General features: G+C 45.5%; 1 protein-coding gene across 1 annotated transcript in view; it reads right to left on the bottom strand.

Annotated features, from left to right (window-relative positions):
- Nucleotides 1-15,866, bottom strand: part of LOC126983517 (receptor-type tyrosine-protein phosphatase F-like) — a gene marked incomplete at its 5' end in the record, with an annotated part of 153,876 nt that extends 138,010 nt beyond the window's left edge. Inside the window, 1 exon segment of the mRNA XM_050836274.1 lies at nt 15,603-15,866. Coding sequence (XP_050692231.1) covers nt 15,603-15,633 — 31 coding nt within the window.
- Nucleotides 15,867-16,439: the final 573 nt, after the last annotated feature.

Here is a 16,439-nt window from a genome sequence, read left to right as displayed (position 1 = left end):
ATGAAGGGAAGGGAGGCTGGAGGAGGGGAGGGGAGGGAGGGGAGGGAGGGAGGGAGGAAGATGGCTGTGTTATAAGAGGCGGGAGAAGGAGATGAAGGGAAGGGAGGCTGTGGGGAGGAGAGGGAGGGGAGGGAGGGGAGGGAGGGGAGGGAAGATGGTTGTGTTAAAAGAGGCGGGAGAAGGTGATGAAGGGAAGGGAGGCTGTGGGGAGAAGTAACAGGGAGGGGAGGGAGGGAGGGGAGGGAGGGAGGGAGGGAGGGGAAGATGGCTGTGTTATAAGAGGCGGGAGAAGGAGATGAAGGGAAGGGAGGCTGTGGGGAGAAGTAACAGGGAGGGGAGGGGAGGGAGGAGGGAGGGAGGAGGGAGGGAGGGAAGATGGCTGTGTTATAAGAGGCGGGAGAAGGAGATGAAGGAAGGGAGGCTGTGGGGATAAGTAACAGGGAGGGGAGGGAGGGAGGGAGGAGGGGAAGATGGCTGTGTTATAAGAGGCGGGAGAAGGAGATGAAGGAAGGGAGGCTGTGGAGAGGAGGGAGGGGAGGGGAGGGAGGGAGGGGAAGATGGCTGTGTTATAAGAGGCGGGAGAAGGAGATGAAGGAAGGGAGGCTGTGGGGAGGAGAAGTAAGGAGAGGGGAGGGAGGGGAGGGAGGGGAGGGGAAGATGGCTGTGTTATAAGAGGCGGAGAAGGAGATGAAGGGAAGGGAGGCTGTGGGGAGAAGGGAGAGGGAGGAGGGAGGGAGGGGAGGGAGGGGAAGATGGCTGTGTTATAAGAGGCGGAGAAGGAGATGAAGGAAGGGAGGCTGGGAGGAGAAGTAAGGGGAGGGAGGAGGGGAGGGGAGGGAGGGAGAGGAGGGGAGGAGGGGAAGATGGCTGTGTTATAAGAGGCGGGAGAAGGAGATGAAGGAAGGGAGGCTGTGGGGAGAAGTAACAGGGAGGGGAGGGGAGGGGAGGGGAAGATGGCTGTGTTATAAGAGGCGGGAGAAGGAGATGAAGGGAAGGGAGGCTGTGGGGAGGAGAAGTAAGGGAGAGGGGAGGGAGGGGAGGGAGGGAGGGAGGGGAGGGAAGATGGTTGTGTTATAAGAGGCGGGAGAAGGAGATGAAGGAAGGGAGGCTGTGGGGAGGAGAAGTAAGGGAGGGGAGGGAGGGAGGGAGGGGAGGGAGGGAGGGAGGAGGGAGGAGGGAAGATGGCTGTGTTATAAAAGGCGGAAGAAGGAGATGAAGGGAAGGGTGGCTGTGGGGAGATGTAACCGGGAGGGGCGGGGAGGGGAGGGGAAGATGGCTGTGTTATAAGAGGCGGGAGAAGGAGATGAAGGGAAGGGAGGCTGTGGGGAGGAGAAGTAAGGGAGAGGGGAGGGGAGGGGAGGGGAGGAAGGGGAAGATGGTTGTGTTATAAGAGGCGAGAGAAGGAGATGAAGGGAAGGGAGGCTGTGGGGAGGAGAAGTAAGGGAGAGGGGGGGGGGGAGGAAGGGAAGGGAGGGGAGGGAGGGAGGAAGGGGAAGATGGCTGTGTTATAAGAGGCGGGAGAAGGAGATGAAGGGAAGGGAGGCTGTGGGAGGAGAAGCAAGGGAGAGGGGAGGGGAGGGGAGGGGAGGAAGGGGAAGATGGTTGTGTTATAAGAGGCGGGAGAAGGAGATGAAGGGAAGGGAGGCTGTGGGGAGGAGAAGTAAGGGAGAGGGGAGGGGAGGGGAGGGGAAGATGGTTGTGTTATAAGAGGCGGGAGAAGGAGATGAAGGGAAGGGAGGCTGTGGGGAGAAGTAACAGGGAGGGGAGGGGAAGATGGCTGTGTTATAAGAGGCGGGAGAAGGAGATGAAGGGCAGGGAGGCTGTGGGGAGGAGAAGTAAGGGAGAGGGGAGGGGAGGGGAGGGGAGGGGAAGATGGCTGTGTTATAAGAGGCGGGAGAAGGAGATGAAGGGAAGGGAGGCTGTGGGGAGGAGAAGTAACGGAGAGGGGAGGGGAGGGGAGGGGAGGAAGGGAAGGGGAGGGGAGGGGAGGGGAGGGGAGGGGAAGATGGCTGTGTTATAAGAGGCGGGAGAAGGAGATGAAGGGCAGGGAGGCTGTGGGGAGGAGAAGTAAGGGAGAGGGGAGGAGGGAGGAGGAAGGGAAGGGAGGGGAGGGGAAGGGAGGAAGGGGAAGATGGTTGTGTTATAAGAGGCGAGAGAAGGAGATGAAGGGAATTGAGGCTGTGAGGAGGAGAAGTAACAGGGAGGGGAGGGGAGGGGAGGGGAGGGGAGGGGAGGGGAAGATGGCTGTGTTATAAGAGGCGGGAGAAGGAGATGAAGGGCAGGGAGGCTGTGGGGAGAAGTAACAGGAGGGGAGGAGGGGAGGGAGGGGAGGGAGGAAGATGGCTGTGTTATAAGAGGCGGGAGAAGGAGATGAAGGAAGGGAGGCTGTGGGGAGAAGTAACAGGGAGGGAGGGGAGGGGAGGGAGGGGAGGGAGGGGAAGATGGCTGTGTTATAAGAGGCGGGAGAAGGAGATGAAGGGAAGGAGGCTGTGGGGAGAAGTAACAGGGAGGGAGGGGAGGAGGGGAGGGAGGGAGGGAGGGAAGATGGTTGTGTTATAAGAGGCGGGAGAAGATGAAGGGAAGGGAGGCTGTGGGGAGGAGGGAGGGGAGGGAGGGAGGGGAGGGGAGGGAGGGAGGGGAGGGGGAAGATGGCTGTGTTATAAGAGGGGAGAAGGAGATGAAGGAAGGGAGGCTGTGGGGAGAAGTAACAGGGAGGGGAGGGGAGGGAGGGAGGGGAGGGGAGGGAAGATGGTTGTGTTATAAGAGGCGGGAGAAGGAGATGAAGGAAGGAGGCTGTGGGGAGAAGTAACAGGGAGGGGAGGGAGGGGAGGGAGGGAGGGGAGGGGAGGGAAGATGGCTGTGTTATAAGAGGCGGGAGAAGGAGATGAAGGAAGGGAGGCTGTGGGGAGAAGTAACAGGGAGGGAGGGAGGGAGGGAGGGAGGGGAGGGGAGGGGAGGGGAAGATGGCTGTGTTATAAGAGGCGGGAGAAGGAGATGAAGGGAAGGGAGGCTGTGGGGAGAAGTAACAGGGAGGGGAGGGAGGGAGGGGAGGGAGGGGAGGGAGGGGAGGGGAGGGGAAGATGGCTGTGTTATAAGAGGCGGAGAAGGAGATGAAGGAAGGGAGGCTGTGGGGAGAAGTAACAGGGAGGGAGGGAGGGAGGAGGGAGGGAGGGAGGGGAAGATGGCTGTTATAAGAGGCGGGAGAAGGAGATGAAGGGAAGGGAGGCTGTGGGGAGAAGTAACAGGGAGGGGAGGGGAGGGGAGGGGAGGGGAAGATGGCTGTGTTATAAGAGGCGGGAGAAGGAGATGAAGGGAAGGGAGGCTGTGGGGAGAATTAACAGGAGGGGAGGGAGGGAGGGGAGGGGAGGAGGAGGAGGAGGGAAGATCGCTGTGTTATAAGAGGCGGGAGAAGGAGATAAAGGGAAGGGAGGCTGTGGGGAGGAGAAGAAGGAGAGGGGAGGGAGGGAGGGGAGGGGAGGGGAAGATGGTTGTGTTATAAGAGGCGGGAGAAGATGAAGGGAAGGGAGGCTGTGGGGAGGAAAAGTAAAGGGAGGGAGGGAGGGAGGGGAGGAGGGGAGGGAAGATGGTTGTGTTATAAGAGGGGAGAAGGAGATGAAGGGAAGGGAGTCTGTGGGGAGAAGTAACAGGGAGGAGGGAGGGAGGGGAGGGAGGGGAAGATGGCTGTGTTATAAGAGGCGGAGAAGGAGATGAAGGAAGGAGGCTGTGGGGAGAAGTAACAGGGAGGGGAGGGAGGAGGGAGGAGGGAAGATGGCTGTGTTATAAGAGGCGGGAGAAGGAGATGAAGGAAGGAGGCTGTGGGGAGAAGTAACAGGGAGGGGAGGGGAGGGGAGGGGAGGGGAGGGGAGGATGAGGGGATTTATACGAAGCTACGCGGCGTAAAGTTAAACCGCGTTGTGTTGAGAACCTATTTTCTGACCCTTTTTTTTTTTTTCGTCCTCAACTTCACCTCCGCCACTGACCCCTTTGTAAAGTTGGCCAACCACGATTTTTTTTTTTTTTTTGGGGGCATCTGCATATTCACGTCACCCATGGAACTTTATATATATATATATATATATATATATATATATATATATATATATATATATATATATATATATATATATATATATATATAGATAGATGGATAGATGGATAGATAGATAGATAGATAGATAGATAGATATAGATATAGATAGATAGATAGATAGATAGATAGATAGATATAGAAAGATAGATAGATAGACAGATATATATATATATATATATATATATATATATATATATATATATATATATATATATATATATATATATATATATATATATATATATATATATATATATATACACGTACCTATCAGTGTTTTAAATTTCTATTCCTCTTCCTATGACATTTTTTTCCTTCTTCTAATGTTCATGTATTCCAATCATTCTTTTCATCTCTCTCTCTTTTCCTGTCCTTTGAACTATTGAGGATATTCCATATATACGTTTACGTTCACCTAAGTCTACTTTTTGTCCGTCTTTCTTTAACAACTTTGTCCTTCTTCTACTGCTAAAATATTTCAAATCTTCCTTTCATCTCTCTCCTCCCTGTCCTTTGAAATATTAAGGTTATTCCATACATATATTTCTCCTTCTTTCCGTCTTTCTTTCAATAAGTTTCTCCTTCTCTGGTGTTAATATATTTCAAACCTTCCTCTCACATCTCTCTTCCCCGTCCTTTGAAATATTGAGTTTTTTCCATACGTATTTACATTCACCTCAGTCTTCCTTTTTTCCTTTATTTTCTCTATTCAATCTTTCAATTCAATTGAAAAGAGCAAGAAGAGCCATAACATTGGAGTGTGTCTCATAAAACCAAGTATACTCTGTGCAGCAGAACTCGTTCTGGGGAAAGATAGTGCAAACAAGCTTTCCCAAATTTTTCTGTCAAACGATACAGTCAATTCCCCTCTTCCATTTCCATTATTCCTTCCATCGTCTCTGGTTCATCACCTCGCCATTCATCCTTCCTCTCCTCCTTTCTCTTCCCTCCCTTCCCCTTCATGCTCTCCCAATATTCCTCTCTTCCTCTTTTGTTCTCTTTCGCGGCCTCATAAGGGCGCAGGAGTGGGCGGCGAGGGGCGTGAAGGAGAGCCGATGGGAAGAGCGGGGAACAGAACGAAGTTTTCTACAGAGGGGAGCGTCAGAGAGAGAGAGAGAGAGAGAGAGAGAGAGAGAGAGAGAGAGAGAGAGAGAGAGAGAGATTTACATAGAAAACCAGACCACAGACCCCATGGTCCAGACTAGGTGGTCTGTCCTTTATCCTAATTGATTCTACATTAATCAGAAGGCTCCAAAACATTGCATTTCAACTCTAGTTAATATTAAGTTGAAGGAAGCGACGGTCGAGCTTGTTTTTAAAGGAGTCAATCGTGTTACACTGGACCACTGAAGGTGGGAGCTTATTCCATTCTCGCACTACAACGTCGGTGAAGAAAAATTTGGTGCAGTCTGAATTTATTTGTCTACATTTAAGTTTTGTGCCATTGTTCCTCGTTCACAAAGTGTCAGCGATCATAAACAATTTTGAATTGTCCACATTTGTGAGTCCATTAAGTATTTTAAAACATTCGATCAGTTTTCCTCAGAGGCGACGTTACTCAAGAGAGAACATGTTAAGGGTGGAAAGCCTCTCTTCGTAGGATTTGGTGCGCAAGGAAGGGATCATTTTTGTTGCCCGACGCTGAACGCCTTCTAATTTAGCAATGTCCTTTGCATGGTGGGGAGACCAAAACTGTACCGCATATTCCAAGTGGGGTCTGACTAAACTGTTGTAGAGCGGAATTATTACACCTTTATTCTTGAATAAAAAGTTTCTTTTAATGAAGCCCAACATTCTGTTCGCTTTATTTGCTGGATCGATGCATTGCTGTGAGAATTTGAGGTTTGACGCGATTTTGACACCAGGTCCTTGACGCATTGAACGCTTTTGAGTAACGCCGCGCATTTCGTAATCGAACTTATTAATTCTTGTTCCAACATGAAGGACCTGGCACTTGTCCACGTTAATCAGGAAGGATAGTAGATTAATGATCACTATCGTTTATTTTTATACAATAGTCAAAAATATTTCCTAAATAGCGATGATAAAATATAAAAAAAATTACAAATATTTGTCAAAAATCTAAATCAACTTCAAACAACAGTTAGAATAGCGAACACAATTCTTTTTTTATACTTTCATAAACTGAATAAAAAGGGTAGACTTAAATAAATGCCTAAAATAAGAAGTTCAGATAACTTTTTTTTTTCTCTTCCATGTCCTATATACCAAGAGAAAGAGGAAAAATAAAGATATTTATGAGCAAATAACTAGGTTATTACTTATTTGAAATTATTACTTAAAGAACGCCTAAAATAGGTGTTCCTTGTAAATATTATTTTATAAAAAATAATATTTATTATTATAAGTTTTAATGATCTGATTGATGATCGGAATGCAGTGATCGGAACAGCAGTACTTTGAAAATGATCGAATGATCGGAATTGAATCAATTGCCCAAAGTGATTGGATGATCGGGGATCGGAACAGCAAAAAAGAGATCGGTGCCCACCATTGAGGATTATAATTGAGGCTAACATCGTAATTGTTGACGGCCCAGCGGAGCGCTGCGCTAACAACGGTGCGCGGCCTGAAACCTTATCAAAGGTAAGCAACAAATCAGCATGTTAACTCCCCCCCCACCCCCCTAGGGCTGGCGTACCTACTCGCCATATACAACGCCATGCTTACAGCAGGTGACTTTCCCCAACGATTCAAAGCAGCCACACTCACCATGATCCCTAAGCCGGGTAAACCATCCTCAGATCCTAAAAACTACAGGCCAATCTCACTCCTAGAAGTTCCCGGAAAAATCTTCGAAAAAATAATCAACCTCAGGCTCAGATGTCGCCTCGAGGAAAATATCCTCTATAACCCGTCCCAGCACGGCTTCAGGGCAGGGAGGAGCCATCTCCGTCGCTAGTGAAAAATGGCACTCACTGAAGGACAAGGATCAAACTGCACTATTATCCAACGTGACATCAGCAAGGCGTTGGATGAGGTCTGGTTACAAGGCCTGCAATACAAACTACTTCAACTCGGACTGCCGGAGTTAACGGAAAAACTGTTATGCAACTTCGTTGATCAACGCTCAGCTTCCATTAGGGTCGTCAGCAATATCCTCCCCCTTCCCCTCCACAGCGGCGTGCCCCGTGTGCTATCTCCAACGCTGTTCATCACTCACACCTCTGACACGCCCCAGCCTGATAATGCGAACTGTATGGATATGTATTATGCTGACGACACAGAGCAAACAGGACAAGCCAAAGGCAGTGACCTCTAACGCCCTTGTTGCGCGGGAAGTGACCAGATTCAACATATTCAAAAAAGCTTGGAAGATAATAAAAAAAAAACATATAAGCTTTCTGTAGTCGCACTCCCAGGAAAAAAATCTAACACCATCTCCCGCCAGAAACAGTGCCAGAGACTGGGGTCCATAGTGACATCCACCGGCCTGATCCTTAATCAAGCAAGTCAATATATGACAGAACCATGAAAGTGAAAACGGCCCTCACATTTCTGAGCGGATTCTGGCACTTCACAGAACGGCTCAAACTCTATCTAGTAAAGACGAAGGTACTTCCTATACTAGACTACACACCGACTCCGACAAACATGGCTTCCCACCCCAAAATGTTATTACTACAGACACTGCAGAACAAAGCGCTGAGATTACCTACTGGACAGAAGTACCCGTACACGGAAAACACGGAAGCACAGCACCCAGACTCGGAGTACAACAAGTCAGCACAAGATCACGGGAGGCCGCCCGCAAGATATGGGAGAAACTTGACCAGCAAGACGACGTGAACTACGCCCACGTGAAGGAGCTCCACGGCAGCACGAACATGGAGCATCCCTGGTTCCCCGTGGCTCCGTTGTAACTATGGAAACACTGCCGTGACACCACTACAACTCCTCCTACCTCTGATTCAGAGAGTTGTGGACATATAAATAGGTCAAGTGAGGTCAGGCAGGTCATTGTATATCTGTCCCTCGCTGTGGGCACTACATTCCGAGGCCATGAATTCTCGGTCGATAGAACGAAGAAGAGGCGTGATTGAAGGAGATAGAGAAGAATCTCAAGGATCAGCAAGTGGATCCGGCAGTGAGCAGCGTCCCACAAAAAAAAAGCAAACTTTCAGTTTCTTTCAATGAGGAAACCAAGAAAGACCTCGCTGAGTGGTACCAAGGGCATCCACTTTTCTATATAAAAAACTCAAGGACTACAAGCACACACAGAAGAAGATTCTGCTTGAAGAAAAAGCAGCAAATCTTTCTCCTCCCTCAACTGGTAAGCAAATTTTCAAAATTGTAAAGCGTTTAAAAAAACATATCTATCGTAAATACCTAATTTTTGCATTATATATATATATATATATATATATATATATATATATATATATATATATATATATATATATATATATATATATATATACATATATATATATATATATATATATATATATATATATATATATATATATATATATATATATATATATATATATATATATATATATATATATATATATATATATATATATATATATATATATATATATATATATATATATATATATATATATATATATATATATATATATATATATATATATATATATATATATATATATATATATATATATATATATATATATATATATATATATATATATATATATATATATATATATTTATATTTATATTTATATTTATATATTTATATTTATATATTTATATTTATATATTTATATTTATATATTTATATTTATATTTATATTTATATTTATATATATATATATATATATATATATATATATATATATATATATATATATATATATATATATATATATATATATATATATATATATATATACGGTGACGGCGCTGTTTCCACAGTTGCAGTGATGTTGCAGCGGTGTTACAGCGGTGTCACGTCGGTGTTGCAGCGGTGTCACGGCGGTGTAACAGCGGAGTCACAGCGATGTTTCCATGACCAAAGTTACGGCGGAGTCACGTTGTTTTCTCACAGTTGCAGCGGCGTCACAACGGTGTAACAGCGGTGGAATCACGCCGGAGCTACGACGCTGTGTCCATGGCCAAAGTCACGGCGGAGTTTCCGTGGGCCCGTGTTGCAGCGGAGTCAGCGGAGTTTCCATCAAAAGTTTCCTACGTGGGAACGGGGCTGAACACCATAGCTTAGCATAGCTCTCTGCATACAAAAAAGTGAAACACACACACACACACACACCAAGACCGCAGAGGGAACACCGAGAGGAGCTCTGACAAAAAAAAAGAACATTGTATATACAGGCCCAAACAGCTAAGTATAATAATTAAGTCCAAAGAATGGAAAAGGTCTGCGGCAGTACCAAATTACAGAAGTGGCGATAAAATAGAACCGCTAAATTATAGACCAGCATCTCTGGCGAGTGTAGTGTGTAAGTCACGTGAAAAAAATAGTAAATAATCAATGGGTTGAGCACTTAGAAAAAGAAAATATAATAAGTGAAAGTCAATTTGAATTTAGGAGAGGAAGGTCGTGCGTGACCAACCTAATATGCTGCTACTCAAGTGTTATGGATATGGTACAGGAGGGAAATGGATGGGCGAGTTGTGTATAGCTAGACCTAAAGAAAGCTTCTGACAAGGTCCCACATAAGAGACTGATATGGAAGCTCCAACAGCAAGGCGGTCTGGGAGGTAAAATGATTGACTGGATGGAAGATTACTTGACAGAAAGAGGAGGGTGATCAGAGATGAGGAATCCAAATGGAGGAAAGTAACAAGTGGGGCACCCCAAGGCTCAGTCCTTGCACCCATAATGTTTATAGTTTATATAAATGGCATGCCATAAGAAGTTATATGAGCATTTTTGCAGTGGTGGTGCCGGCACGGCTCCGCTAATCCGCTAACCGTTAATTAGCGAGGCTAACTTTTTCGTTAGCTGATTAGCGTTTTCGCTAACTTTGGAAACAGTTCGTGGATCAATTATCTTCCGCTTGGTGTAGATCCTCCTCCGCTTAGTTGAGCCACATGGCGCAATAATTTCAGGGCTTCCACTTTTAAGTAAATCACGCCTTAAAGTTGGGTAATTGGACAATTATTAGGGAAACCTTTTGGTACTTTAGGGTAATGCATCTTCCATTTCCAATTCTTTGAACTCGGGATTTAATAACAAAAATTCGATATTTTCCACCTGACAAAAAATAAACTTAAAATAATAAAAATAATGTAAAAGTGTCAGTTATGGAAAAACGTTAAAAAAAAAATGCGTAATTTTCAGGAAATCTTTGGTAAAATATTCGGATTTAGGATAAACTGGAGGCTTCTTTCTCTTCCCTTCTTGTTGTTGCTTGTTGGACTCCTTGTTCAGTTCAGCTGTGACGTTGTCATCGTGTAGTCGCGTTCATTATTGCCGCCTTGTTTATCGTTATCGACGTCATGGAAGGTGACCAGAGTGAGGACGTTTTCGTTCCGCCTGAGGATGCTGACCCTGTTAGGGAGCCGGCAGCAGCTGTGGGTGAGGCGGAGGACACCCAAGCTGACGGCCAGGAGTCCCAGAAGTTCCAGAACCCGTGGTCCCACCCGGATAAGTATTTTGTCCTTAAATCAAGAGATATGACGAACGCCAGTGTCTTGCACTTCCGGTGCGTCAAGTGCCAACCCAGGGAGACCACCATTAACGGACAGACGGGGTTTTAGAGCCAAAATACTAAACCGAAGCTAAGTCCATATAAAAAATGTTAGCGGTTAGCGTTAGCTTCCACTAACTTCTTTATCAGTTTAGCGGTTTAGCGTAAGCGAAGCTAACTTTTTAGTTAGAGGATTACCAGTTAGCGAAGCTAACTTTTCGGTTAGCGGTGCCCACCACTGCATGTCTGCAGATGCTACTAAATTGCTGAAATAAGTTAATACAAGGGAAGACTGCGACATGCTACTAGAAGACCTGGATGGAATACACAGATGGAGCCAAACATGGGAAATGGAAATTGATGCAAGAAAATGTCACGTGATGGAGATGGGCAAGAGTAAAAATAGACCAAATGGACACTGCAAAATGGGAGAAAAACCCATTAAAGTGGTGCATCAGGAAACACACGTGGGAGTGACGATGCAGGACACACTGACACCGGATAAAAATACATATAGAACACTTGGACAAACATACAGCGTGTTACAAAAGATAAGTTTGCTTTCCATTATATGGATAAAGATATGATGAAAAAAATAATAACAACATTAATAAGGCCAAAGCTGGATTACCCCGCTGTAGTATGGGCACCCTACAAAAAGAAAAGTGTCAAGGCACAGGAAAGAATACAGAGGGTTGCAGCAAAGGTGGTGCTGGAGCTTTCGAACGTGACCTATGAAGATAGACTGAAGGAGATGAAACTACCAACGTTGGAACAAAGAAGAGAAAGAGGAGATCTGATAACATAGTTTTAATTGGTAAATGAAATTGATGCTGTAGATCAGTGGTTCTCAACCTTTTTACTACCACGCCCCCTCTAGGAGCTGCTCTTTCCCTCCACGCCCCCCTTGTATCTATAGACAAATTTCACTCCCAGATTTAAAAAATGTTCTGCTGCAGTACTATGCACCACGTGCTCAAAGTAATGTAGTACTACATCAGTGGTTCTCAACATTTTTACTACCACGCCCCCTCTAGGAGCTGCTCTTTGCCTCCACGCCCCCCTTGTATCTATAGACAAATTTCACTCCCAGATTTAAAAAGAAAAGAAAAATCTTTTTTGGTCCATTTACTAAGCATGAGTTACATTAGTGAGATATTTGACACCACTGTTTTAATGCTACCAGATCTTGAATACATGGTTAGTGAGATATTTGACACTGCTTCCTAGCTACCAGATCTTGAATACATGGTTAGTGAGATATTTGACACCACTGTTTTAATGCTACCAGATCTTGAATACATGGTTAGTGAGATATTTGACATTGCTTCTTAGCTACCAGACCTTGAATACATGGTTAGTGAGATATTTGACACTGCTTCTTAGCTACCAGATCTTGAATACATGGTTAGTGAGATATTTGACACCACTGTTTTAATGCTACCAGATCTTGAATACATGGTTAGTGAGATATTTGACACTGCTTCCTAGCTACCAGATCTTGAATACATGGTTAGTGAGATATTTGACACTGCTTCCTAGCTACCAGATCTTGAATACGTGGTCGAATGCTTGAGAGTGCACAACGTAAGTCCCCTTCAACGTTCAGGCGGTTTCTATACTTGGTTTTGATAGCAACGAGCGTGGAAAATGCAGTTTCACATAGATACGTGGATCCAAACATTGTTCGAATCCGAAGAGCCTGATGTGAGATCAGAGGGTAAACAGGAAGGTACTTTTTTTTTTTTTTTTTTACAGCAAAGGAGACAGCTCAAGGGCACAAAAAAGTAAACATTAATAAAAAAAAAAAGCCCGCTACTCGCTGCTCCTAAAAAGAATCCAAAGAGGTGGCCGAAAGATAAGTCAGTTTCGGGAGGAGAGGTGTCCTGATACCCTCCTCTTGAAAGAGTTCAAGTCGTAGGCAGGAGGAAATACAGATGAAGGAAGATTGTTCCAGAGTTTACCAGCGTGAGGGATGAAAGAGTGAAGATGCTGGTTAACTCTTGCATAAGGGGTTTGGACAGTATAGGGATGAGCATGAGTAGAAAGTCGAGTGCAGCGGGGCCGCGGAAGGGGGGGAGGCATGCAGTTAGCAAGTTCAGAAGAGCAGTCAGCGTGGAAATATCGATTGAAGATAGAAAGAGAGGCAACATTGCGGCGGAATTTAAGAGGTAGAAGACTATCAGTATGAGGAGGAGAGCTGATGAGACGAAGAGCCTTTGCCTCCACTCTGTCCAGAAGAGCTGTGTGAGTGGAGCCCCCCCACACATGAGATGCATACTCCATACGAGGGCGGACAAGGCCCCTGTATATGGACAGCAACTGTGCAGGGGAGAAGAACTGGCGGAGACGGTACAGAACGCCCAGCCTCGAGGAAGCTGATTTAGTAAGAGATGAGATATGAAGTTTCCAGTTGAGATTTTGAGTTAAGGATAGACCGAGGATGTTTAGTGTTGAGGAAGGTGATAGCTGGGTGTTATCAAAGAATAGGGGATAGTTGTTTGGAAGATTGTGTCGAGTGGATAGGTGGAGAAACTGTGTTTTTGAGGCGTTGAAGGACACCAGGTTCTTCTTGCCCCAATCGGAACGTCTCCATATCCATATCTTTGAAGTCTTCTTTAGCTGTGGAGTTGAACTTCAACTCAAGGAACTCCTCCTGGACTTCATCAGCAACATCAGCTACCCCACATTGAAATGGGTTCCTCATGAATTTCCAGGCTTCACGCTTCTCGTCTATATCTGGGAAGTATCTGATGAATTTTGCTTTCAAGTCACTTAGATGAGTGATTATTTGTTTCCTTAACTCAGAGTCAAGGTTACTGTGAGCGACAGCAGAATCCAAGTTCCTAAAACTGGCTGTATTTCCTGCTGAATTCCACATTTCCAGAGGTCGAGTTTGGCCATGAAGGCTCGAATGGTGTCATGATGCATGACGATGTTGATGTTTTTCCCTTGTAGTTTAAGGTTCACAGCATTCAATGCTTCAAAAATGTCCACCAGGTAAGCTAGAGTTACCTGAAAGCCTTCAGACTGGAATTTGTCATGAAGGTTTGCCTTCTGCTTTGAATCTAGAAATATTGCTACTTCTTCTCGTAGCTCATAAAGCCGTCCAAGCATGTTCCCTTTTGATGGCCATCGTACGCTCGTGTGAAAAAGCAAGGCTTCATGTTCGGATTCCATATCCTTACACAGCAGTTTGAAGAGACGACTGTTTAAGGCTCCAGCTTTGATGGAGTTGACTACCTTGATAGCCACGTTCAGGACATCCCTCATTTCAGCAGGCAAAGTTCTGGATGCTGAGGCTTCACGATGAAGTATGCAGTGTGTACTCATTACTGAGGGATTTCTTTCTTTCACCTTTGTGACGAACCCAGACTGCAGACCAAGCATGGCTGGAGCTCCATCAGTACATACCCCTACCAGTGAGTCCCAAGAAAGTTTATTTTCCTGAAAAAAGTTAGATGAATTACGAAAAATAGCTTCTGCTGTTGTGCAACCTTCCATGGGGTGACAGAATAGAATTTCCTCTTTTATATTGTTGCCTGACACGAAACGAACATACATCAGTAACTGAGAACACTGAGCGATATCAGTCGTTTCATCACACTGAATGGCAGAAACAGGGGAGGCTCTTGCTTGGTCGAGAGTTTGATCTGTGATATCTTGAGACAATTCATCGATCCTTTTCTTGACTGTATCGTTTGACAGAGAAATTTGGGAAAGCTTGTTTGCACTATCTTTCCCCAGAACGAGTTCTGCTGCACAGAGTATACTTGGTTTTATGAGACACACTCCAATGTTATGGCTCTTCTTGGTCTTTTCAGTCACTCAGGGGGGCTCAGTGTATACGGAAAATGGTATGCCTGGGAGACTTTTGAAAACAAGAATTAGTAACGACAATACTTCTGCATCATTTCATAAACTTATCTTTACAGTACTGCCCCACGCTCTTGTCAAGAAAATAGCAATAACTGAAAAAATGTATACTTTTCACCGGAGGCTCGCGCCCCCCCTGGAAACCACTCACGCCCCCCTAGGGGGTAGCACCCCCCAGGTTAAGAACCACTGCTGTAGATAGAAATGATCTGATACTTGCAACTGGAGAGAGGGCATGACGGAAAACTCAGAAGGGGAACTTGTCTAAGGGATATAAAGTAGTATAGTTTCCCTAACAGAAGTGTAGACACATGGAACAGTCTGGGCACAAGGGTTGTGGAGGCGAGCAGTGGCCACCGAATGAAAGATAGGTTGGACAAATATAGATATGGAGACGGGACTAATAGAGCCTAGCTCGGGCCCTGTAGATTACAAATAGGTAAAACAAACAGGTAAATACACCCAGCACGCCGGGGGTATAGAAATAAGAGTCCGATAAACAATAACTACGTCAGAACAATTATCGGAGCTACACCATACAACTGTACCCTCCTACTGCTGCCTTTCCCTCCCCCCGCCTGCACCTTCACCACTAGCCCGCTTCCTCTTTATACTGCACCCTTCATGAAGAGAATATGAGGGCGAACAAGGCCCCTGTAGAAGGATAGCCTTTGGAGGGGGAAAAATGGAATAGACGAGACAGAGCGCCTAACCTCGAGGAAGATGATTAAGCTAGAGATATGAAGTTTCCAGTTAAGATTTTGAGTTAAGGAAAGACCGACAATGTTTATTGTGGAAGAAGGGGACAGCTGAGTGTTGTCGAAGAATAGGGGATAGGTGTTTGGAAGATTGTGTCGGTTAACAGGTGGAAAATAGAGTTTTTGGTAAGTCGAATAAATTTGGCGCGATTCCAGACAGAAATGTAAAGATTGTGATAATGATGGACAGACAAAACTATAAGTACAGAGAGGAGGTGAACAAGTAGCACGTACCTCTCACCAGCACTTCGAGATAGGCTCCCATCTTGCCTCTATATCTGACAACACTGGAGTTGTGAACAACGTAAATTCCTGTGTCAGACGGGCGTGCCGGTGACAAGCGGAGGGGCAGGTCATGGGAAGGGTTGCTTGGCCAAGCCTCCGGTAGCCTCTTGATGTAAACTTGGCCTGGGGACCGTCCTTCTTTTTCTAGGAACTCGATGGTGACATTCTCCTCGGTGCTTGCCCTCACTGTTGCCACCAAGGCTTGGAACTCGGCTGGAAGACAGTGAAAGGAATCCGAAATTTGATGAGCATAGCATTTTTTTTATCCTTAACACGAAAGTAATAGAGAAAGAAATGCTAACCTAGAGACAGGCTGATATTTATTCTGCAATGTGTAGAAAAGAAGCTCAAATTATCAGGTCATGGAGCGATGGGAAATACTAATCTGTTCAGTGAAAGAATGGGGAGAAAACGAGGACAACTTAGTAGTTACTGTTCATCTGAATTTGCAAGCTGGTGTGGAAATCAAAAGAACTGGACCAGAAAAATGCATCTTGTCATCCACAGACGAAAAAATGTGAAGCAAAGATTTATGTCGTATGGTGTAATTATGGTGTTTTCTTTACATCTGACAGTATAACAAGTTTGATGAATGGCATTAGGCCAAGCCTGTGCCGTGTAGGTGTGAGGTCAGCAGACCCTCAGTATGGCAATTGGGGTCAGCAGCCAGTCCCTCATCCCCGCCCTCAGCCTTGCAGTCAGCCCACGTTGGCAAATTGCTAGACGTCTTCTCTCCCAAGATTCTCCATAGACACTTAAGAAAAGACGACCGCGTACCAAGATATG

The sequence above is a fragment of the Eriocheir sinensis genome, chromosome 54 (assembly GCF_024679095.1).
Source record: "Eriocheir sinensis breed Jianghai 21 chromosome 54, ASM2467909v1, whole genome shotgun sequence".
Lineage (NCBI taxonomy): Eukaryota > Metazoa > Arthropoda > Malacostraca > Decapoda > Varunidae > Eriocheir > Eriocheir sinensis.
The sequence above is the reverse complement of the archived record's forward strand: the minus strand, read 5'-3'. Positions and strand labels throughout refer to the sequence as shown.